General features: G+C 38.1%; 1 protein-coding gene across 1 annotated transcript; it reads left to right on the plus strand.

Annotated features, from left to right (window-relative positions):
- The first annotated feature begins 419 nt into the window (after positions 1–419).
- On the plus strand, positions 420–22,484 carry ano7 (anoctamin 7). Its single transcript, XM_079387798.1, has 24 exons — positions 420–588; positions 2,600–2,753; positions 3,061–3,118; positions 3,419–3,567; positions 3,754–3,861; positions 3,946–4,082; positions 5,104–5,161; positions 5,592–5,702; positions 5,955–6,120; positions 8,522–8,612; positions 8,694–8,790; positions 8,911–9,054; positions 9,157–9,294; positions 9,394–9,492; positions 13,132–13,234; positions 13,315–13,426; positions 13,504–13,558; positions 13,771–13,868; positions 13,967–14,121; positions 15,068–15,273; positions 19,342–19,478; positions 21,476–21,566; positions 21,948–22,067; positions 22,237–22,484. The coding sequence occupies exons 2-24, from the start codon at positions 2,664–2,666 to the stop codon at positions 22,375–22,377; spliced, it is 2,664 nt and encodes an 887-aa protein (XP_079243924.1). The 5' UTR covers positions 420–588; positions 2,600–2,663; the 3' UTR covers positions 22,378–22,484.
- The last annotated feature ends 2,089 nt before the right edge of the window (positions 22,485–24,573 follow it).

Genomic DNA, 24,573 nt, shown 5'->3' on the forward strand with positions numbered 1-24,573 from the left:
GGACATAGGCAGTGTCCTCATAAACCACCTTCATATTGTAATACCTCTGTCATACCCATGTCATTATACAAATGTGTGTTCTCATAAACCACATAAACATGCACACACACACACACACACACACATACTCACACTCTCACAGACTCTCACACTCACACACTCTCTCTCACACACACACACACACACACACACACACACACATTCTCACTCACTCACTAAAGCAGATCTCTTCATCTGGTAAGGTTGACACACTGATATTGTATTTCAGTCATTTATTACTGTTTGGTTTCAGTGTGTGTCTGTGTGTCCATATTTGAAAATGTGTGTGTAGTTCAGAGAAACTCCTCCTTAACAGCAAACACGAGCAGAGTCTACCCCTCCTTTTCCTCTTCACTTGCACTCTATTCCTCCTTTCTGACAGAGAGTTTTATCCTGCATCTGCTCTGGAGTCTTGGAAGGAGCTACTTGAAATTTTTTGGGTAAAGGTTTTAGACATAATGTCACCTTCTCTGATCTGAGGAGAACTGGAGCTGCAACGGTCAGCCGATGCAGAGAGGAGGAGAGAGAGATCCAGGAAGGAAACTACAGGTGAGCAGAGAGAAAGAGAGAGATGAGATGCCAAATAACCCAGACAACAACTGTTAGACATAGTTGACAGGAAGTTGGAGTGTAGAGAGCATGCTTCTTTAGGCATGGATTTATGTGATTTTTTTTTATTAATAACTGAAATAATGTTTACGCTACACTGACAAAGCTTTCTTGAGAAACATGAACTGACAGCAACATTTTGAACTGTAACTCAAGTTTAATCCACTAAAATTTAGCAGAAAATCAAATACCCCCCAAATCCCATATGTTTACATTGTACATTTCTGGCGATAATTCCTTCATCTTTTCTAACCGACTTAGTTTTTTTAATGTAGCGGATGTTCAAAAAATCCCTCAAATCCCCTCAGACTTTCCTTGATGTTTGTCAGTAAAGCTTACATAATCCTCAAACTTTAAAGGTTTTTAAGCTTTCTGACAAGGCTTTGTCAAGCCAACATTCACAGTTTGTATATGAGTTATATAAGCATCTGATTCTGTACATTATTTTTAAGTAGCTTTGATCAAAGTGCATGATGAATAAATACAAAAACTTAGCTTTTCTCCTGTTTGACTTAAACTTAGGGTTCGAATCCCACAGACCGGTGTGAAGTCACACACACCTGGCACGTAGTTTGCCTACACATCAAGTGTTGTGGTAGAGCACTGTAATTGAGAAATTTTAATTTAATTAAATTTTATTTTTAAGCATTGATTCCAAAACACAATGGTGTTCAAAAATGACATTATTATTGAAATCGTGATTTAAGCCATGTTTTATGTTCTAAACAATTAAAATATGTTATAATGAACTTTTCTGATGTACAATGAATAATAATAATAATATTTGTTGATAAAGCAGCTTTTTTAATTTACATTATATAATTATTTTTATTTATTGTATATCATTAAGGTTCTTTATAACATCTCTTAATACAATCCATTTAGTAATAACATCAAATCTATTTAGTTTTGAACTTTACTCTGAAATAATGAAATGATGTAATATGTTCAAACATGCATTAGTGTGACACCTGACCCAGATTTGCCCCTCAGACTGTTTAATTGGTGAGCGCTGCACTCACTGACCCCTTCACTTACATCCTCTTCCACTGTTCTGTACCACATCTGATTTACACATCAGACTCAACATTGCTGTAATGACACAGAAAATGTCTCAAAGAGAGTGTTTAATGCCATGCGATTTGATATTTTATTGAAATGCAGTAACACTCATAGTTTTTGGAATATATGGAATATATTAGTGTTTTATGTAAGTGTTTGTGTTTGTACTGTTGCTGTGTGTATGATGTTCTCTCAGGGACTCCAGGCTCTTTAGGGAGCTTTTTTAAGTACATAGTGCACATCTTTAATTGAGTTATTTCATGCTCAGTGTTTCCTCTTCTGTTTTCATTAATTAGTCATCTCACTTTATCTACATAATGATGTTCAGATATATGTACACATTTATTTTGAGAAGTATTTGACCCTCATGCTCTGTTTGACCCAAGACCATTTACATACCTCAAAACTATACTGACATAGATTGATACTTACAGTATTTAAACTGCCAGTCAAAAGTTTGGAATAATTAAGATTTGTAATGTTTAAAAAAAACAATTCTGCTCACCAAGGCTGCATTTATAATATTTACAAAAACAATATTCATCAGCACTACTGTTTTCAACATGATCAGCATATCATAATAAGCAGCAAATCAGCATATTAGAAAGTTTTCTGAAGGATCGTGTGACACTGAAGACTGGAGTAAGGATGCTGAAAATTCAGCTTTACATCACAGCAATAAATATATTCACATAGAAAGTAGTTATTTTAAATTGTAATAACACAGTTTTGCTTTATTTACTATCACATTTTTTTTTTTATCACATAACTGCAGCAGAAGAGGCTTTCTAAAACATATTTCTTTACCAATATAGTGTACATGGCAGATTTAGTGCAAAATATTTTATTACAAAATAATAACTGAATCACCATGCACTATGTTTTAAAGAGGGGCAGAAGATTCTCAGATTGGTGGTCAGAAAACACAGAGGTAAACTGGCTGTTTTGGGGTAATGATGAAAAGGAAGAAGAATTTAATAGAGGACAACACCACGCTTATCGCCCTCTCGGACCATCCTGAACAAACCTATGGGAGCATTGAGGTACACAACCGCCTGTGTGTGTGTGTGTGTGTGTGTGTGCGAACACTTTAAAAAAAATATAAGTGCATGTTGTTTACAAAAATCATCAGCGGTCACAAAGAGAGGAAGCTAATTAGCAGTTAACAATGCAAGACAAACATGGCAAATTTCCTCACATCTCTCACCCTCCACCGCTCCACCCTAATTACCCTGATAAGACACGCATTACAGGCTTTTCATAGGAATTTTCTTGTAAAGATGTTCTTGTACGCATGAATGTCAGTTCTTGTGCGCATTGATAATGGAGATGTCTGCATGTTATTCACAGACGTGTGTGGCAACTCAGGAAAACAAGAACGTGTTCAGTGATGGGGTCACCCGGATCGGTGAGTACTGGGACCAGAGACCAGCACATCAACGAAAAGACTTCTGTGTCTATTACAAAATGAGATTTGCTTAAACACAGAATTCAGAAATCTTAATTTAGTCATTTTGAGAAAGGATTGGTCAAAAAAATGTCTTTTAGAGATATTTTTTGTGCGCTTTCTCTACAAACAATATTTCCCATGTGGTTCCTGTAATAGATTCATCTGTATGCCAAACTATCAATGTTTGATAAATTGATATTACATAAAAAGTGAATGCCTTTGATAAATATGAAGACATTGTTGTGAATGTGTCGTCAGATTTTGTCTTGGTTTGGGAGGAATCTGTGAACCCCCTGAAGTCGGCAGAATCAGATGAAGTATCGTCCGGTTCCTCGCGTGACACTCACAGGAAGTGGAGGACAGAGTTTCTTTCCAGACTCCAGACCGCTGGACTTTATCAGGAGACGGTATGTAACTTTGACTACATTTTCATGCATATCAAATTCTGTTTAAGTTCCATTTGCATCTCAATTTGGGTTGCAGTCATGGTGTCTCAAAATAGCACAGTTGCGTACACTTAGATGACCTTAAAATAATTTTTAGTATATTAAGTTCTAATGTAATGTCTTTCTCCTGCTGTGAATGTGTCTCAGAAAGAGGTTGTGCAGGGAAAAACAAAGACCACTTACGTCCTTCTGAGTGCTCCCTGGCATGTTCTGTGCTACTATGCTGAGGAGATCAGTCTTCGAGTGCCGTTACAGGTAAATCATACCTGATCTTTTATATCACAAAATAAATTATATACTCAGTATATCTTACTGTCCTCCTCTGTTGGGTGTTTTCAGGTTGTGACAACTCCAATATCAAACTGGTCTGAGAAGATCCTTGAAAAACTGCACATCCCAAATATAATGGCACAAGATGTTCCCAACCTTCCACCGGACTACTACACCTGCCAGTTCCGCAGCAATAAACTAGAGAGGTACTGATGCAAAAAAAGGACAGCATCTTTCTATTTTGGGCTCTACTGGTCATCAAATTAACATTAGTCATGTTTCCATCCAAAGTTTGCGAATTAAACTGGAATATTTCATTAAAAAATAGCTAATAAGCACAATTTCTATCCCATGTGTTTAAGAGAGCAAAATCTTAAATTCTTGGGAAACTGCTGCAAAGTATCAGTAATAAAATAATGAAAATATGCTGCAACAGAGGAAGCATGTGAATTTTTTCTTACATAATTCAGGAATTTATTCAGTAAATGTGATGCCATCGTAGTTTATGTGTATGTTTTTTTCCGAAAAAATTTAATAAAATAGCCACCTCAACGGAGCATATACATTTTATATGCATTTTAAGATTTTATGCGCATCTTGTGTTTCCGCCCAATGTTTTTTTCATGCAGTACCCCAAAATCTGCATAAAAATATGTGGAGGGAAACTATTGACAGCCCTACTTCAAGAATATGCACCTCACACTTTGGTGTTTTGTGAACAAAGGAAGAGAGCTTGATAACTGAAAAATGGTAAACATGTATCCAAACCCTGTGTGTTTAACAAAGAGGATCTGAGCCTATCACGTAACATGTAGTTCATACACTTTAGTGTTTGCAAAGAGTCAGCACCTCCTTAAAGACAAACACATCACATACTCCCAACACACACTTATGCAAAGTGCCTGCTGTGTCAAGTGACCTGTATATTTACTCACACTCACCTAAAATTAATATGTGTATTTTTGTGGCCCAGGGGTTAAATTATATTCAAAGTTTTTTGGGGATGTTAAATAAAAAGTAATATTAATGATTAAAATGTAACTAATATAAAGTAGTGCCATTTTCAACACAGCCAACAAGTTTGTCCTAATTAAGTTTTTTTTTAAGTTAGTTTAATTGTTTTGTGAAGAGTCTTGTGTAAGCTTTTGCATGCATATGCACTGTTATAAAGAGTGTGCAAAGAGAATGTGTAATAGAATACATTAACTTGTTTAATGCTGCTTTTAGGTTTCTTGGTCATGAAAACAAGGATACTTTTTTCAAGACCACACAGAGGCACCAGATAGTGAGTTTTGAGCATTTTCCCCCCTGAAATTTAAGGTGCACTAAGAATTTTTTTATTTTGCTAAGTGATACGACAAGTCTTGAGCTTTATACTGGCATCTCTTGCTGGGGAAAGTTAGCACTACCAAATCCACTGTCGAAACATTCACAAGCATATTTGCATATTTGTTACCCATGATTCATTTACTTCACACATTGGGAGTATTTCACAGATTTTCTGCAAGGACAACCATGATGCATAGCACAGATCAGCTTTTTAGGCACTGACATGAAGTAAAAAAACACTATTCATTTTCTTACATGTTCAAAAAATAAATAAAAAAATGCTTAGTGCACTTTTAATGTCTGTACAATGGACAAAATAATTTTTCTTTCTCTGTTAAGCTGTTCACACTGATCTGTCTGCTTTCTGTAATTTCCTTGTTGTGAAGCTATATGAGATATTAGCCAGGACTCCATATGGATCGTTGAAGAGAGGGGAGGTTGGCATTGGCAGGCTGGTTAGTGAGCGTGTTCTCACTGCTGCTTTTCCTTTACATGAGGTACTAAGAGTTTTCTACATAATGTCTGAACATTACCTTAACAAACACCAATTATGCTTATTTCTCTCTTTATTTACAGTACTAAAAACCAAATCTCTTTATGCATGTTCATTCATTCTTAATGCATGATCTGTGCCATTTATAAAAAAAAGAAAAGAAAAAGAAAGTTGTGTTTACAATCTTTCCATAATCTATGCAAGCACTATTTCATGTTGATTTTGAACAGCTGATGATTTGTGTTCTTCTCATTAGGGTCCATTTGAGATGCCGAAGACTCCAATAGATCCACAGTCTCTCAACATGAGACAGATCCTGCATCACTGCTGGGCTCGCTGGGCTTGCTGGAGGAAATACCAACCTCTGGATCACATTCGTGAATACTTTGGCGAGAAGATAGCACTCTACTTTGCATGGTTGGGTATGACAGGACCTACATTTAGTTTATACCAAGACATAAAAAATGTAAACATGTTTTATCTTGTATCTGCACTCTAAAAAATGCTGGCTTAAATAAAACCCATTGCTGGGTAAAATGGACAAACCCAGCAACGGGGTGTTTGTTTGTTTTTTTTAGTTATTTTTTGGGCTTTTTTTTTATTTAGATAGGACAGTAGAATGACGACAGGAAAGCATTGTGTGGAGAGAGACAAGCAGGATCGGCAAAAGACCTTGAGACGGGAATCAAGCTCGGGTTGCCATGAGCCCAGCTGCGCTGTATGTCAATGCACTAATCACGAGGCTATTGGCACCACAACTGGGTTGTTTTGACCCAGCGATTGGGTGAAATGTTTAACCCAACCTTCTGGGTGGCAACCTGACCGCTGGGTCAAAATAACCCAATAGCTGGGTTTGTCCATATTTTACCCAGAGCTAGGTTGTATATTTGACCCAGCACTTTATTAGTGTATTTTATTTTATTGTTATTATATTATTTTACAATGTTTTTATCTGCTATTATTACTATTATTATTACTGCTATTAGTAGTAGTAGTGGTAGCCCTTTATTGTCACTAGTCACAAGTACCAGCAAAATTAGCCATCAACCTGTCCATACATACACAACATACATACAATATGACAAGGGGGTAGACAGGACAGGAAGACAGGGAATTGAGGAAGAAATACAGCATAACATGAGGAAGGGGGGGAGAAAAAAAAACAAAAACAGACTATGCTCCTTTGGGAGTACAGTGTGAGAACAGGAAAAAAACACCCCAGCAACAAAAGCACATAATCAATACAACATAGACACACGACTTTGCAACAGGGGAGGTAATCCAGCTCCGGCAAGCAGCCATCCGGTTCTGCAGCCATTCTCGGCGCTGGTCACAGACCCTCTTGTCAGACTGGCGGTAAAAAGCGGCGAAGGCGAGGGATCGGGGTGGGGAGGTGAATGCATGTATGTTTGTGTGTGTGTGTGTCTGTATGTAAGAGTTTGTGTGGAAGGGGGGAGGAACGCGAGAGCGTCTCACTGCAGAGCTCTTCCTGGGGTTGTTTTTCTAACAGCGACCTTGACCGAGGCCAGTGCTGGTTGAGGGGAGCCGAAAGAAGATAAGATTGTGATTGTTTGGTCTTGGGGCGAGTAGCCGCATTTCAGTTTCACGGCTACTCTCTTTGTCCATTCTGGTCTCCAAATCCATCAATTTTCCTTTTCAAATCCGTGAGCTTCTCCGTGATGGTATCCATATTGCGTTTTAATAGTCTCAGTCTCAATGCTGACCGCTCTGCCCACTGCTTCAATCATGACGGGCAGCCTTGTGGTGCTTTGGACAGTTGTTCCCGTTTCCTGAATTCTTCGATAACCCAGGGCAAAGCCTAATCCAATCAGCAGAAGACCTGTTATCATGGTTCCGAATAGGTAGATATCTTCAATGTCCTCCACAGAAGGAGCCGCTAGACACACGACCCGCCACCTTTCCCCTGCGTCCATCATGTAGCCAGCTGTAAACGTTACGGCAGGGCAGTCAGGTTCCCCCGAACCCAAGCTTCTCGTCGAGAAGATGGTGTCAATTGCGTTGAGAGACCAGTTGATCAAATCCATGATTTCCAGTTCGGAGAGCAGTGCAGAGCGTGTCTCTCAAGTATTAGACAATAGACGAGACGAGACGAAGCAGCAAAGCACGGAAGGTAAGGGAAGGAGAGGGAGAAAAAATGCGACCACCTTCGTTGAGAGCCAAAGAGAAAAATTATTACTATTACAGCAGTCAACATTTGAAGTGGATCAAAACCTTTTTTCAAAAACTTTGATTAACTTTTTTGATCCACTTCAAATGTTGACTACTGTATTTATTTCTTGTTATAATGCATATTATCATAAGTAGATTTTATAATAGTGTTCCATTAGTTAACTACATTAATTATATTGAACTAAGGATGAAATGCTTCTTAAGCATTTTTTATTCTTAGTAAATGTTAATTTCAACATTACTAATACATAATTTAAATAAAAAAAGTTCTATCTGTTAATATTATTTAATGAATTTGAGCTATCATGAAACAACAATGAACAGTTGTGATTTTATTAACTTTTATTAACATTAAGCAAGATGAATAACTGCTGTAACAAATGCGTTGCTCATTATTAGTTCATGTTAGTTGATGCAAAGTGTTACTATTAATGCTAGAAATAAGTAGATGATTGAATAATTACTGAATAGGAAGAATTAATAATAAGACAAAATTAAATAAAATCTAAAATTAAACATAAAATAAAAAATATGTAACAAAAAATGTAATAAATTTTGTTAACTAATACACTCTACAGTTTTCATCATAAAAGGCTATGGCTAACTTTCTGTCCTTATTTCTCTTGTTTGTAGGTTTCTACACAGGCTGGTTATTACCAGCAGCAGTAGTGGGCTTTATAATATTTCTGTTTGGTATATGGCTGATGGTAACTGATGTGGCAGCGTGAGTATTATTATCACCGAATTGTTAATAACATTAATAATATTGATGACCTAGCACTGATCCTGACCCTTGACCCCACAGAGAAGAGCTGTGCACCAGTGGAGACGCCTTTGTCATGTGTCCGCTATGCAACATCTGCAGCTACTGGAAACTCTCCAGCATCTGCTATACTTACAAGGTGGCATTCATACAAGTTATTCAATTATGTATAACATTTTAAATAAGCTACAAATAACTTTCTCTGCGAACTAGCTATCACATTTTGTTCTTAAAATACTTGTTCATAAATTTGCAATAGGCAGGCTTGCTATTTGACAATGGAGGAACTGTGTTCTTCAGTATATTCATGTCACTGTGGGCCGTCACCTTCCTGGAGTACTGGAAACGCACAAGCTCCATACTCTCCCACCGATGGGACTGCTCCGAATTTGAAGAAATAGAGGTGATTAAATTAGTTACAGAGTGTCTTTAATATTTACTAGTCCTCAAACTTGCCAATGCTTTACCTCTCTTGCTTTCCATAATATATTAATTCTGATGTTAGGAGAGGCCAAGACCAGAATTCACAGCACTGGCGCCCATGATGGTTCGTAATCCTATCACTGGGGCAGAAGAGCCCTATTTCCCAGAGACTCAACGACTGAGTCGTACTCTAACTGGCAACATGGTTGTCATTCTAATGGTTAGTCAATGGATTTCCATCTCACAACTCTTGAGAAATCTTCAGTAATCCCAAAAAATCAATGTCATCATGATTCAAATTTATTCTTTGTGCTTGCAGATTGCCATTGTTTTGATATTCCTAATAGCCATTATCCTGTATCGAACCATCCTAAGCATCATTATCTACAGATCGCAGAATGCCTTCTTCATATTTTCAGTAGGTTTCTTTCAGTTTTTTTTTTGAGACCTGACCAAATTATCTACATAGTGACTAAAGGTCTGTTGCTCAGACATCTTTTAGATTAGATAATTTGCATATACATTTAGATGGGCATTTACATTAGCTAACACTTCTAACTTGAAGAGCCTTGTGAAAAAAAAGTACACATTTAATAAGAGTGCTCATTATGAAAACAAAACTTCAAAGTTTTGATATATAAAAAACAAAAGGGGAAAAAATTCAATAATTTAACAACACTGCGTCCCAGCGTTGGTATTGTATTAGACTTTACTGATCAGTGTGCACTTAATGCACTTAACATTATATGAAATTCAAGTTCAAATGGAGTTAACAAGGTTTTTGACTAGCGAATGACGGAGATGGAGTGTCAATAAAACGTCTGTAACTGTTATCTGAGTCAGCAAGTGCATCGCATTATATGCTTTTATCAACTTTTACAGGTTATATAACGTTTATTGTAACTATATGGGCGCTTAGTTTTTCTTGTTGTTTAATACAGTTGGTCAAAATGTCAAATTAAGCGCTTATGCACAGGATATTTAAAACGTACAAAAGTATATTGGCTAGACGGCAAATAACCTACTTCTTCTCCGCTCTTCAAGCAGACAAAAACATTAGCCTTTACAGACATACTGTTAAAAAAAACGCTGTACTTGTCACGAATCTGGTTCGTGGTCTTCCATCCACTCGCCATCAGAGGTCGCTCTTCCATCATATTGACTCTCACACCACACAGACTGTTGCATGTCACACTGGACTGCATTTCCCATCATCCATTGCACTGATCACACAGCTATCACCAATCACACATTGCACTGATTACACAGCTGAATCCCATCAGACAGGCTTTATAAGCCTTGGACTTCCTCTCTGTCATCGCCGAGTATTGTAAACACATATCGCTATCTTACGGAGCCTATCGTAGTTTTCATAGTCTTGCCTGTTTTGATTCTAGCCTGTGTATCTTGGTTTAACCCTTTGCCTTACTGTTTCGGATTGTTTGTCCCTGCCTGGATTATTGGTTGTGTACCTGGATTATCTCTCTTTGCCTTGCCCTGTTGGATATTGTTCGCCGATCGAAGACCCACGCTTGTCCTAGGAATACTCTTTGTCTTGCCTTGTCTATGTCTGTTTGCTGTGTATCAACCAATGCTTGTTTCATGACCACGCCTTTCAATAAAGCTCTGCAGATGGATCCGCATGCCTCACGTCTTGTTCACCCCATTACAGTACTATTCAAACATCAATTATTTATTTACCCTTGCACTGCGAAAAAGCAGAGATCTGTCTCCTCCAGGCTGTGCACAGTGCGTCAATCAGAATGGAAGCAGGGTGAAGTTACGAAGATTCGCTGAGAGATCCAATGGCGTTATAAAGTTTTACTGACAAGCTAGTGTCTAGGTAGCTTGTGTGGTCCTCGGATTGCCATTTTGGATCCACAGCCATCTAGATGCCTTCTCAGTGGCATCCATGAGATTCTTTTAAGGCTTTCTTCTTATGTGGTCCCCTGGTTCCCAAGAGCTTGAGGGCCCTGCAGAGCGACTGGCCGGCAAACCTTCAGCAGCCAACCTCAATAGGGAGGCAGTGGGTATTCCATCTTCTGCTATGACATTCACCTGCCAACTTCTCTTTCTTGGTCCTCTTTCGTTCAAATGCCTCTTCCATCTGGTCTTCCCAGGGCACAGTAAATTCCAGTAGAACCACCTGCCTTGATGCTTTTGAAAAGACCATGTCAGACCGAAGCGTGGTTGTGGCGATGGTTTCTGGGAATTTGAGCTGCCTTGCCAGGTATTCCTTTAGCTGCCAGTCTCAAGATGTTGCCAGAAGTCTCCACGCCAAGTTCCTGCTCCGTTGTGTTTTCTCTCTAGCCTTGACAAATGCGATTGAGCACTGTGCTGGCTGCTGGTGCTTGCTGAGAGCGATCTCTGTGCTGAGGGTTCCTGCGATGACCCTCAGTACCTAGTCGTGGTGCCACCAATAACATCACTCTCCCAGGGCTTTAGGGCAGCAGCATAATATGTGTTCCAGGGATCTTTCTTTTTGGCATAGGAAGCATGCAGGGGGTGTCTTTCAGGCCCACGAGATGAGGTTAGTTGGACTGGGGAGGACATCGTAGACTGATTGGATAAGAAACTGGATCAGGTGTGGCTTCACTTTCCACAACTCAGCCCACACGATCTTACCTGTTCCCATTGAGTCCATGCACCTTGTTGTCGCATCCCCACCATCCTGCTAATACGTCTTTCCTCCACCCCTGCTTGGATTTCTTCTTGGACCAGTTGATACCTGGCCTTGTCACATCAAGGTTTATGGTTACAGCAAAGCCTTGCACGTCCTGATGCCACTGTCCCCACCAGCACACTGTGCTGGTTGGCTGCCTCCTAGGCCTTCCACTTCCTACCCGTCCTCACCTCTATACCAGCTGAAGAAGCTTTGGTGTCAGTGGCTGATCAGTTGACAGCTCCACTCCTCTCTTTACCTGAGTGTCCAGAACATATGCCCACAGGTTCAATGATACCACTACAAAGTCGATCAAACCCCATTAAAATGATCTGGTGCCAAGCACACTTATGAACCACCTCATGTTCAAACATGGTTTTTGTTATAGCCAATCCATGCTAAGCACATAAATCCAATAACAAAGCACTGCTCGGACCCCCCCCCCCCCAGAACACAGTCAGAGCCGTCCCCTCCAATGACACAAAGTTGCAGTTAGTGGACCCTCTCATCTACCAGGCTAAACTCCAACACAGTGAAGTCGAGTTGGGGACTTGTGAGTATTCCAACTCTTGCTAGGAACCTCTCACTCTAAGTGATTCCAAAGAAGGAGACAGTGCAACTTCTATCCAGGAGTTTGGTTCCAGAGCCAGAGCTGTGCATAGAAGTCAGGCCAACTATATCTAGCTGTTAATGCTCAACCTCCAGCTTTTTCCCCACCAGAAAGATCACATTCTATATTTCGCAACAAGGTCCTTATGGTAATCTGCGAGCTCCTCTCCTAGGCCTGGCTCCAGGAGAGGGCCCTGGTATCCCTATTCTAGACTTTTGGGTTGAGTCTCACTGTTCTGACTCATTTGTGTCAGGGGATTATGGGGGATCACTCTTTGTCTGGCCTCTTAGCTGGGACAAGTTTGCCCAGCGAGACCTTACCAGGAATCATGGAGGCACGGGTGGGTCATTTAAAATGATTTTATCTGTAAGTACAGTTTTAAAATATATATTTAAGATTTGAAGTACTCTACAATTCAATAATTTAGTAGTGTTCTTTTTCACAAGCAATGTTCCACAATGCAAAAGTTCCAAACCTGCCAAAATGTAGGAATGACAAAGCAACCATTAAACAGTAGAGGGAAGGTTTAAAATGGAGTATAGCAAGGGGAAAACTAACAGCAGATTACATTTTTTGCTGAGTCTTGGAATATAGTAAATTCACTCATTTCTCGTTCAAGATTAGCCAAATAGCTTGGACTAGATAGAATTCACTTACTATGATTGAAAAGTTGTCGCTATTTGCTAATGCTTAAAGTTGATGTAAAATAATTTGATTAGATCAGATATTGTAGTGCAATTTTTACATAATAGTTTGCTTACTAAGAGAGCTTTTTCACCCCACAGGCTGGAAGGATAGCTAGCCTTACTGGTTCAATGCTAAATTTGCTGGTTATTCTGTTGTTGTCACGGCTCTACACTTACCTGGCCAAAATTATGACACGATGGGGTAAGCTATTTCATATTTACACATAGTATTTAGGTATTTCTTTACACAACAACAAAGTATTATCCACTTCCTTCTATTAGAAATGCACCGCACCCAGACCAAATATGAGGACGCGTTCATCCTCAAGGTCTTCATCTTCCAGTTTGTCAACTTCTACTCATCTCCTGTTTACATTGCGTTTTTCAAGGGCAGGTGGGTAGCTATGCAGTATGAATGAATGAATATGTATGAAGATTCAATATTCATCTAATATTTGATCTGTTCTACAGGTTTGTTGGATACCCTGGAAACTATAACACACTCCTAGGAATTCGAAATGAGGATGTAAGTGTTTACATTGTTGGAAAGCCACACTTCTACCTTTTCACATGTTGGTATAAACCACAATTTACACTGTCAGCCATATCTAAATACACAATTTTGCAATAATTCCCCCAAAATCATAAAATGTGACAAAATATACAGATTCTGGAATATAATTAACTCTTAATTTTTAAGAATTATTAATAACTTGGTTCTGTCCTTGTTTTATGCAGTGTGGTGCCTCTGGATGTCTCATTGAACTAGCTCAAGAGCTGTTAGTCATCATGGTAGGCAAACAGGTCATCAGCAACATCCAGGAATTTGTCTTACCGTAGGTCTTTATGTTCAATGCATCTTCTTAAACAACTTGTCTACTCATTGTTATATATAAAGAATTAGGGTCAAGATTTACCCCTCTCTTTCAAACAGTAAATTAAAGACATGGTGGCACAGGAGGAAGCTGAAGCCAGCTCCCAGTCAGGAGGTGATAGACGAACCAGACAGCAAGCCAGAGCTCAGCCCATGGGAAGCAAACTATCAACTGCTGGTGTGTGAGGGGCTGTTCGATGAGTATCTGGAAATGGGTGAGTCCTTATGTCTCTTGTATCTTATTTAGACTGAATTTTAGATGTACAAATATAATGATATTTATATATGTAATTATATATGTTAAAATAGCTGTTTTCTATTTGGATTTATTTTAAAATGTAATTTAATCCTGTGCTGCAAAGCTAATTTTTCAGCATCATTGCTGCAGTTTTCAGTGTCACATGATTCTTCAAAAATTATTCTGTACATGTCATTTCTTTTTATTATCGATTTTACAGATGTGCTGTTTAATATTTTGTGGAAACTTTGTGGAATTCAAAAGATCAGCATTTATTTGAAACCAAGGAATAGTCTTTTTTCAGTAATTTTTTATCAATCTAATGCATTCTTTCCGTACAAAATTATTAATTTCTTTAAAAAAATCTTACTAACCTGAACTGTCTCTATGAAAATACTAATAATTTGTTATTTAAGTTTGATCTCTTATGATCAGACACATATGTATGCATTAGATATTCTTTTGATTAAATAATATACATAATATATATTTTTAAAATACAAAAATATTGTTTTATTACTTGTTGTCCAGTGAATGCAGGTATCCTGGTCTTCATTCTATTAGGGCCACAGACAGTGGCTATTGGCTCTGACATTTCAACAGAAATTATGCTCTGTCAGATTAGTAAATTCACATCTGTACTGCTTTAGACTGGTTTATGTGTTGTAAATCTTCATTTTAAGTCATTTTATTAAATTTCTAATGACCCAGTTTCATGTTTAAAATCCAAAGTTGTATTATGTTTTGTTCTTATTGTGGCTTCTAATTTTGAATACATTTATAGTATGCTTTTTTTATCTCATTTGAAACACAATATATATTACCATCATATCAAAAACTACAATTTTGGTGTCTTTCAAATTGAATGCCATTGCCGTTTAGCTCAGATCAAAGGCTGATTTTGAAACTCTTTATCTTGTCAGTTTTGCAGTTTGGCTTCATAACCATCTTTGTAGCAGCCTGTCCTTTGGCTCCATTGTTTGCCTTGATAAATAACTGGGTGGAGGTGCGTCTCGATGCCCAGAAATTTGTGTGTGAGTACCGCAGGCCCGTTGTGGAAAGAGCACAAGACATTGGCATCTGGCTGACAATCCTAAAGTTCATCTCCTACCTGGCTGTCATCAGCAACGTAAGTGTCTTTGTCATTTATAGTGATCATTCAGGACCAAGCACAAATAGAGACTAAAACCGTGAAAAGTTGTACAATTTGGTCAAGTGATTAAAGTGCCTCTCCACCCCTCTCCTAATGCCTCCAGCAGTATATTCAATACTTTCATGGATTTACCTAAAATTTAGCTAAAAATGTTTAAACCACTGGTCAAGAAAAAAAAAAATGGCATTTTGAATTTTGGCACAATTTAATCATCTCAAAACGGAGTTGGGATTATCTTGAGACATTTCATAAAATACCACATAATTCTCATGTAATGAATTAACAATTTTGATGGTGATGAAGCAATACAGAAAATAAGGCTGTAGTTTCACAACACTTTGACTTTAAAATGTATTCCACTACAGATAACAAATACATGTTGTAAAATGTAATCTGCAACATATTTCCTTAGATTACTCAAGGTGAGTTATGTAATCTAAATACTTTGAAATACTTTTATATGTTACTCCAAAACTGGTGGATTTTTTGGTTAACAAGTATAACAGGGTTTCAGTGGGTCATAAAAAGGCCCTATAAGTCTTAAAGGGGTCATATGATGCGAATTCAAGTTTTCCTTTTCTCTTTGGAGTGTTACAAGCAGTTTGTGCATAGATAAGATCCCCGAAGTTGCAAAGACTAAAGTCTCAAAACCAAAGAGATATTCTTTATAAAAGTTAAGACTCTGCCACGCCCCCCTAAAATGGTTAATTCAAACACGCCCCCACATGTCTATGTCACGGTGTGGGAAGATTTGCAAAACACCGCCCAAATGTATACGCAAAGAAAGAGGGCGTGATTTTTATTCTCGCTGTAGTGTTGTTGCTGCCGCCACCATGTCGTGGAGACGCTGTGTTTGCTTGTGAAAGCAAAATTACTTTGTTTGGGCTTCCAAAAGAGGACACAACTAGAAATCAGTGGTTAAGTTCTATTTACAACACTGTTCCAGAACAGTTCAACCCAAATATTAGAGTGTGTGCAGCGCATTTTACAGAGGACTATTTCCTGAACATGGGAGTAGCCAGCCAGCTATGCTCAAAGGCTGTTTCTATAAAGTGGGGCAATTCCAACTTTGCAAGGACAGTCTGGCGGTTCTCAGTCACAGCCTGTAAGTATGTTTTCATATTTAAAGAATTTGCCACGGACTATTCAAATGCCAGTTTTGAGCAGTGTAGAGTAGCCCTTGTTATTTGGTGTTTCTCCGATCAAAAATGCAGACATAGTAATGTTTACATCGTGCCGTGTAAAAAGACAGTATAAGTCATTATAATCAGTAATTATGTCCCCACTGGATGCAACAAATGCCTAGTTTATAATGGGTTTTATTGTTTTTGTGTTGTCGCGCCAGGACACAGCATCACAATACGGTAAGGGGCGTAACATTTCCGTCTCACGCTTGAGGTATTCGGCCAATCACAACGCACTGGATAGCTGGCCAATCAGAGCACGCCTCGCTTCTCAGAACGATGAGCTTTGTAAAAATCGATGTGTTTCAGAAAGGTGGGGCATAGAGGAGCAACAATAATGTACAGTATGTGGAAAATAATGTTTTTTTTTTTTTTTTAACCTTAAACCGCATAAACACATTGCATTGCATCACACCAAATGCACAAAATAATGTTCTTTTTAGCAACATCATATGACCCCTTTAATTCTCCCTTCTACAAATTAAGGCCTTATAAAGGTCTTAAATCAGAGCAGAAAATCTCAAATTCATAGTCATGGCATTAAATGCTTTACAAAAAAATATAAAAATAAATAAATACATAATAATAATAATAATAACAACAATAATAATACATTGTGTATTTGTGTGTTGTTTTCCAGTACAAATTTCTAAAAATCATTAAATCAAGATTAATTTACTTTAGATACAAATTGATATTTTTCACTGGGGTATGAACTTATTCTGGCAGATATTTGTTCTTGTTTTAATAAACTCATTACTTTTTTTTTTCTTTTTTTTTTAGCTGTTTCTCAGAAATCAAGACTTAAGCAAATGTATCTTGATTTGAAGAATCTTTAGACATCTGCACTGGAAAACAAGACAAAAATACTGAGAAAGAAAATCACTTTAACCTGTTAGCCTGCACCAGAGCGACCTCGCACTGAACGCTCTTTGTTTGCATGTGTCATTGTTTTCTAATAGAATAAATGAAACGGGACAAAGTTAATCTTGTCAAACTCTATATCATTCTGAGGGTCTAAGCCTCAAGCATCGACGACAGATCGCTGTTTTTCGATGGAAAGCTTATAAGGAATGAGTGGCACAAATTTGCTACATTTGTGTAAGCAGTACACATCCAAACACGCAGAGTAAAAAAGCCGTACGTACCTTTATCATTGTAATAACGAGCCACAAACGCGTCCACTGCTGAAATCCCAGTTTAGTTAGAGAGGTAAGGGTCCACAGAAAAACATCCCAGCGAGCACTTTTAGTCCAGCGAAACAATAACGTTGTAATAAGGATGAATATTCCTTTGTTTACGTTTCATTTCTTCAGAGAGTTATTGTTCGCGTCCGTTATGGAATAAATTACGCTCAAAAACAGCGTCTTGGTGGTAAAAAAACAAAACGATTTTGTAGAATACGGTCTTACAAACATAATGAGACCGTCTACGGAAAAAAAAGTCTCAGAAAAGCGGAATATAGATTATTTGAATTTGGCGCTCCCTCCTGCCGGCAGTGACGCTTCTGTGACGCACGCTGTCATCTGAGCGGGGCATAACTTAGCGATCTGCTTTATCCATAAAAAACTGTTTTTTTTTTCTTCTACATTTTTTATATGTGTGTGTGTGTATTGTGTGGGGAATGTGGCCGTGTCTGCATGATTATAATCTGTATGGACGCACATCAGCGTGTTTATTAGCGACTCTATGACGGCTATCATTGTGATTCATTGATCAGCTATTATTGATTATATGGCCCATCTGTTTGATTATAATCTGAATGGAAGCACATCAGCGTGTGTTTACTGACTCTATGACCATGTCTGGCAATATCACTTCACGTCTGGCAGTGATATTTATCATTGTAATAACGAATAACGAAGAATACTTCAGTATACATACTATATACAAAGCATTTTTTTCTATTTTTTTTCCTTTTTTATTACTCAAATAATTATTTTTGTATTTTTTAGTGCTCAAATAAATCTGTCTATTATTTTATAATTGAAAAACTATGCAGGAACATGTATAATGACTAAAATAGCTTGTATAATTCTGCAATCCATTTGGTGGTTATTTTTCCTCAAACAGGGGGGTGGGGGGACTATAAATAGTTTCAGAAAAAATATTGCAGGAATCTCATTTTTCATGGTATCTTCTTCAAATTTGAAATATGAACTGATGAGACACATGGCTTTCGATCCATTACTTTTCTGGATTGCTCCAGGACTTATTTCATGTATTTGTATATGAAATAAAAAAACATTCAGTGTGGAAAAATATTTTTCAAGGCACGTCAGTGTCTATAACTTTTTATCTTTTTGAGCATTATCAACTCTGGATGATAGATAGTAAAGCCCAGAGTCTCTTCTTTCCAAAGATACCTAATTTGTTTGTGTAAGCACACTTTGTCACAAACTGTTACCATTTTAATTCAGGTAGGTTATTTTCACCTGCGAGGCCCTAAATGGGGTTGAAGGTTAAAGTGTTAAAAGTGAATTTTATATTCTAGTGATTGGGAGATGGGGTATTCAATCCATAAGGTTTGTCAAATGTCTCAATGTTTCTAACCATCAGTGTCCTTTTAATAATGGCTCGTATTGAGATCAGTGCAAAATGACAGAAAGAAATGACAGTAAAATTCTAAGTAATCCCTTCAATAACTGAAACTGGGCAATTTTAACTGTACTCCTCTGTTACTCCTCAACCCTGTGTATCTTTGGCACATTTCTGAGATCAGCCATTGTTTGGCTTTGTCCTGCTATCACTGTTAGTCTGATCAGCACTGAATTGTGAGCTTATTTACAGCTTTTGATGTCCAAAATAAAGTTAACTAGACAGGCTGCATATCTTGTTTGATGCCTTGTACTTTTGCCAGGCTTTCCTGATTGCCTTCACGTCTGATTTCCTGCCGCGGCTCTTTTATCGCTACACTACAGGCAGCATGAGTGGATATGTCAACTTCATGCTCTCAGTTGCCCCTGCAAACTTCACCCAAAGCTACAAGACATGCAGGTGAACATCAAACTGGCCACTACTGTTTCTATAATGCACTACTGTTCCATAGTTTGGATGCTGGTAAGATTGTTTCATATTTTGAAAAGTCTCTTCTGCTTACCAAGATATTGGATTGGATTGGATTCAATTTATTGTCATTGCACATGTAGGTACAAGGCAACGAAATGCAATAAAGAAGAGAATACAGCACAACATGAGGAAAGAGAGGAGAAAAAAATAGTCCTCACACTATGCTCCTGAACGAGAGTGCAGTGTGAGAACAGACAAAAACCTCAGCATAGAGCACAGTCAACACAGGAACATAACTTGCATAAAATCCAATTCAGACGAAAAAGCCATCCGGCCTGCAGCCATTACAGCGCGAACACAGACCCGTTATCAACTGACGGGATGAAGCGACGAAGGCGTGGGATGGGGGTAGGGAGGTGGATGACAATCTGTATATATGAGCGTATGAGTGTGTGTATGTGTAAGTTCGTGTGAGTTCGTATGCCTTGAAATCCGTTGCGCCAGTACTCCAAACCAGATGTCTCAGTTCGCAGGTTGTGGTGCGACATAGCAATTGCCATGGAAACGACCTTGGCCAGAGCCCAAGCACCCGACAATAACAAGGTGTTTGATGGGGGAGGGAAGAAAGAGCGTCTCCCTGCAGTATTCACAGGAGAGTTGATACCAGAGCGGCCTTGCCAAGCCGTTCTGTTTTGGGAAGCCGGAAAGAGATAAGATTGTTTTGACTTTGGGCGAACAGCTGTCTTCTGGTTTCACAGCTATTCTCATTGTCCATTCTGATCTCCTTGTCCATCAATTTTCCTTTCCAAAGCCGAGAGCTTAGCCGTGATCGAATCCATATTGCGGTTAATCGTCTCTGTTTCAGAGGCGACCGCTCTGCCAACAGCCTCAATCATGACGGGCAGCCTTGAGAGGTTTTGGATAGCCAGTCCCGTCTCCTTAATTTTCCGATAGTTTAGGGCAACACCTAATCCAAACAGCAGAAACCCAGTTATCATGGTTCCGAATAAGAAGATGTCTTCAATGTCCTCCACGGAGAGAGCCGCCAGACACACGACCCACCATCTCTCCCATGCGTCCATCGTGTAGCCAGCAGCAAACGTCCCAGCAGGACATTCCGGTTCTCCAGATCCCGATCTTCTAGTCGAGAAGATGGTGTTAATTGCGTTAAGAGACCAGTTGATCAGATCCATAATTTCGGTTTTGTAAATAGTGCAGCGAGAGTCTCTTAAGAAGGACAAGACAATACGAGAGAGCAAGCAGGGAAGTTCAGGATAGGGAGGGTAGAAAAATGCGACCGCCTTCGAACAGAGCCAAACGAGAATGAGAGAGATATTGTGATATGTTTAAAACCACTGTTTCCTATGTGAATATCTGTTCAAATGTAATTGATTGCTGTGATCAAAGCTGAATTTTCAGCATCTTTACTCCAGTCCTCAGTGTCACATGATCCTTCCGAAATCAGTATAATATGCTGATTAGCTGCTCAAGAAACTTATCAATGTTGAAAACAATTATGCTGATTTTTGGGGGGAAACCATTATATACTATTTTCAGAATCGTCTGATGAATAGAAAGTTTGAAAGAACAGCATTTATTTGAAATAGAATAGAGATTGAAACAGATTTTTGTAACAATGTACAGTACATTTTTCCTGTCACCTTTGATCAATTTAATGCCAAATAAAAGTATTAATTTCTTTACAAAAGGGAATATATATATATATATATATATATATATATATATATATATATATATATATATATATATAAGTATATATATATTACTGAGCTCCAAACCTCTGAATCATAATGTATATTTGTAGTAGTGTTTTATAAAATGAAATGTGCATACAAAGATGTACCACTCTATAAAACACATAGAAATCACACCATTAAATAGCAGAAGTAGTTCCTAGTGCTGAGATATGCAAGGTTAGAAATGCCAAAGAGGCTGATTAAGAGTATGTATTTTTTTTCTTTCAGATATCGAGGCCTCAGAGATGATAAAGGACAGCCCACACAAGATTACTATAATTTGCTGGCCATTCGACTGAGTTTCGTCATTATATTTGAGGTGCACAGTCTAGCATTAGTTTTGCCAAAAATCCTTTTATAATATAAAAATAAATTATTTTATAAAAATAATAATAAATTGTGTATAAGTTTTGCCAAACATCCTTTTATAATTTTTGCACGTACATTTATTCTGAAAATTAGCCCATGATGTTACTTCCTAAAACTAAAAACATTAGTACAGTATTTAAGATGTATTTTACTTTTATTAGCAATTTTATTTCATTATGAAATTACCACTAAAAGTAATATACACTTTATGTACTGTATAAACGTTTTTCGTTTTTTAGTATATAGTGCCTTACTATATATTTGATATAGATGATTATAAAATGAAGACAGAACACAACTTTAAACATTAATCATGTTGTTTTTCCCCCAGCATGTTGTTCTTCTGATTGGGCGTATTATTGACTGGATGGTGCCAGATATTCCTGAAGAGGTGGAAATTAAGATCAAGCGAGAGCATTACATGGCCAAAGAGGCACTGGCTGAGAATCAGGTGAGTTTTATATAGACTATCATAGATGGATGCAATTGTTATGGGAAAAAAATATATATAATTAATAACCAATTCTTATTCTAATCTAACAATTAAAGCATTTTGCATTTTTTAAAGCAAGTGTTTTTCTCAGTTTTCTTACACATTTTCCCCTCGTGTCGTTCTTCAGTCTTTGAGTAGAACTGTCCTGGAGGAGATGGAGAGGCAAATCTCTGAGCTGCGAAACAGAGGAAGACCACAGAGTCCTATGAACAACATCTCGTCTCCCTCCAGTCCATCTCCTGAACATGAAGACAAACCTACAGTCTGACACTCTGATATCTGACGCTTTTTATATACCAAGCTGGTGATACTCTATATGTATAGATGTTTTTGTAAACTGAACTCTAAAGGCATTATAAAATAATTCAGAGACCTACCCTGCATCCTAATTTTAATGTTGTCTTAAATTACACAAGAATCAATCACTGTGTATCAAACATTATGATATGTTGAAAATAAGTATGCTGAACATACTTGGGTCAAACAGGTTAGCTTAAGTTAGACTTAAGTTATAATTCAAAGGACTGTAGCCCATTGTAGCGTTGTAAATACTGTTCCATGTATTCTTAAAAGAGCATGACTTTTAAGCAAGTTAAATACGTGACCCTGGACCACAAAAACCAGTCTTAAGTCGTTGGGGTATATTTGTAGCAATAGCCAAAAATACACTGAATGGGTCAAAATGAATGATTTTTCTTTTATGGCAAAAATCATTGATATTAAGTATAGCTCATGTTCCATGAAGATATTTTGTAAATTTCCTACCATAAATACACTCACCTAAAGGATTATTAGGAACACCATACTAATACTGTGTTTGACCCCCTTTCGCCTTCAGAACTGCCTTAATTCTGCGTGGCATTGATTCAACAAGGTGCTGAAAGCATTCTTTAGAAATGTTGGCCCATATTGATAGGATAGCATCTTGCAGTTGATGGAGATTTGTGGGATGCACATCCAGGGCACGAAGCTCCCGTTCCACCACATCCCAAAGATGCTCTATTTGGTTGAGATCTGGTGACTGTGGGGGCCATTTTAGTACAGTGAACTCATTGTCATGTTCAAGAAACCAATTTGAAATTATTCGAGCTTTGTGACGGTGCATTATCCTGCTGGAAGTAGCCATCAGAGGATGGGTACATGGTGGTCATAAAGGGATGGACATGGTCAGAAACAATGCTCAGGTAGGCCGTGGCATTTACACGATGCCCAATTGGCACTAAGGGGCCTAAAGTGTGCCAAGAAAACATCCCCCACACCATTACACCACCACCAGCAGCCTGCAAAGTGGTAACAAGGCATGATGGATCCATGTTCTCATTCTGTTTACGCCAAATTCTGACTCTACCATCTGAATCTCTCAACAGAAATCGAGACTCATCAGACCAGGCAACATTTTTCCAGTCTTCAACTGGCCAATTTTGGTGAGCTCGTGCAAATTGTAGCCTCTTTTTCCTATTTGTAGTGGAGATGAGTGGTACCCGATGGGGTCTTCTGCTGTTGTAGCCCATCCGCCTCAAGGTTGTGCATGTTGTGGCTTCACAAATACTTTGCTGCATACCTCGGTTGTAACGAGTGGTTATTTCAGTCAAAGTTGCTCTTCTATCAGCTTGAATCAGTCGGCCCATTCTCCTCTGACCTCTAGCATCAACAAGGCATTTTCGCCCACAGGACTGCCGCATACTGGATGTTTTTCCCTTTTCACACCATTCTTTGTAAACCCTAGAAATGGTTGTGCGTGAAAATCCCAGTAACTGAGCAGATTGTGAAATACTCAGACCGGCCCGTCTGGCACCAACAACCATGCCACGCTCAAAATTGCTTAAATCACCTTTCTTTCCCATTCCGACATTCAGTTTGGAGTTCAGGAGATTGTCTTGACCAGGACCACACCCCTAAATGCATTGAAGCAGCCATGTGATTGGTTGATTAGATAATTGCATTAATGAGAAATTGAACAGGTGTTCCTAATAATCCTTTAGGTGAGTGTATAATTTCTGATTAGTAATATGCATTGCTAAGAACTTAATTTGAACAACTTTAAAGATGATTTTCTCAATATTTAGATTTTTTTGCACCCTCAGATTCCAGATTTTCAAGTAGATGTATCTCAGCCAAATATTGTCCGATCCTAACAAACCATACATCAATGGAAAGATTATTCTTTCAGATGATGTATAAATCTCAATTTTGAAAAATATACCCTTAACTGGTTTTGTGGTCCAGGGTCACATATAAGAAATAAAAGCAATAAACAATGTTTATGTCGTATTTTAGACAGTGTTTAAACAGAAAGACTGATTAAAGTAATCAGATCAGTCACATTTCCTGGTTATTGTTTATTTAAACTTTAGTAGTTTCCCGCGTTCAGTGTATGAATGATCAACTTTAACAACTAGACTAGAGGTAATTTTCTTTCATGTCAAATATGATGGTAAAAGCAGCAGTAAACCTGTTTTTCAGT

The sequence above is a fragment of the Barbus barbus genome, assembly GCF_936440315.1.
Source record: "Barbus barbus genome assembly, chromosome: 31".
Classification (NCBI taxonomy): Eukaryota; Metazoa; Chordata; class Actinopteri; order Cypriniformes; family Cyprinidae; genus Barbus; species Barbus barbus.

Excerpts from the sequence above, each read along its gene's own strand:
- ano7 (XM_079387798.1), top strand. The coding sequence starts at position 2,664 with ATGATGAAAAGGAAGAAGAATTTAATAGAGGACAACACCACGCTTATC. Across the intron at positions 13,235-13,314 it reads CAAAATTATGACACGATGGG|AAATGCACCGCACCCAGACC; the intron begins GTAAGCTATTTC and ends TCCTTCTATTAG. Across the intron at positions 13,869-13,966 it reads ATCCAGGAATTTGTCTTACC|TAAATTAAAGACATGGTGGC; the intron begins GTAGGTCTTTAT and ends TCTTTCAAACAG.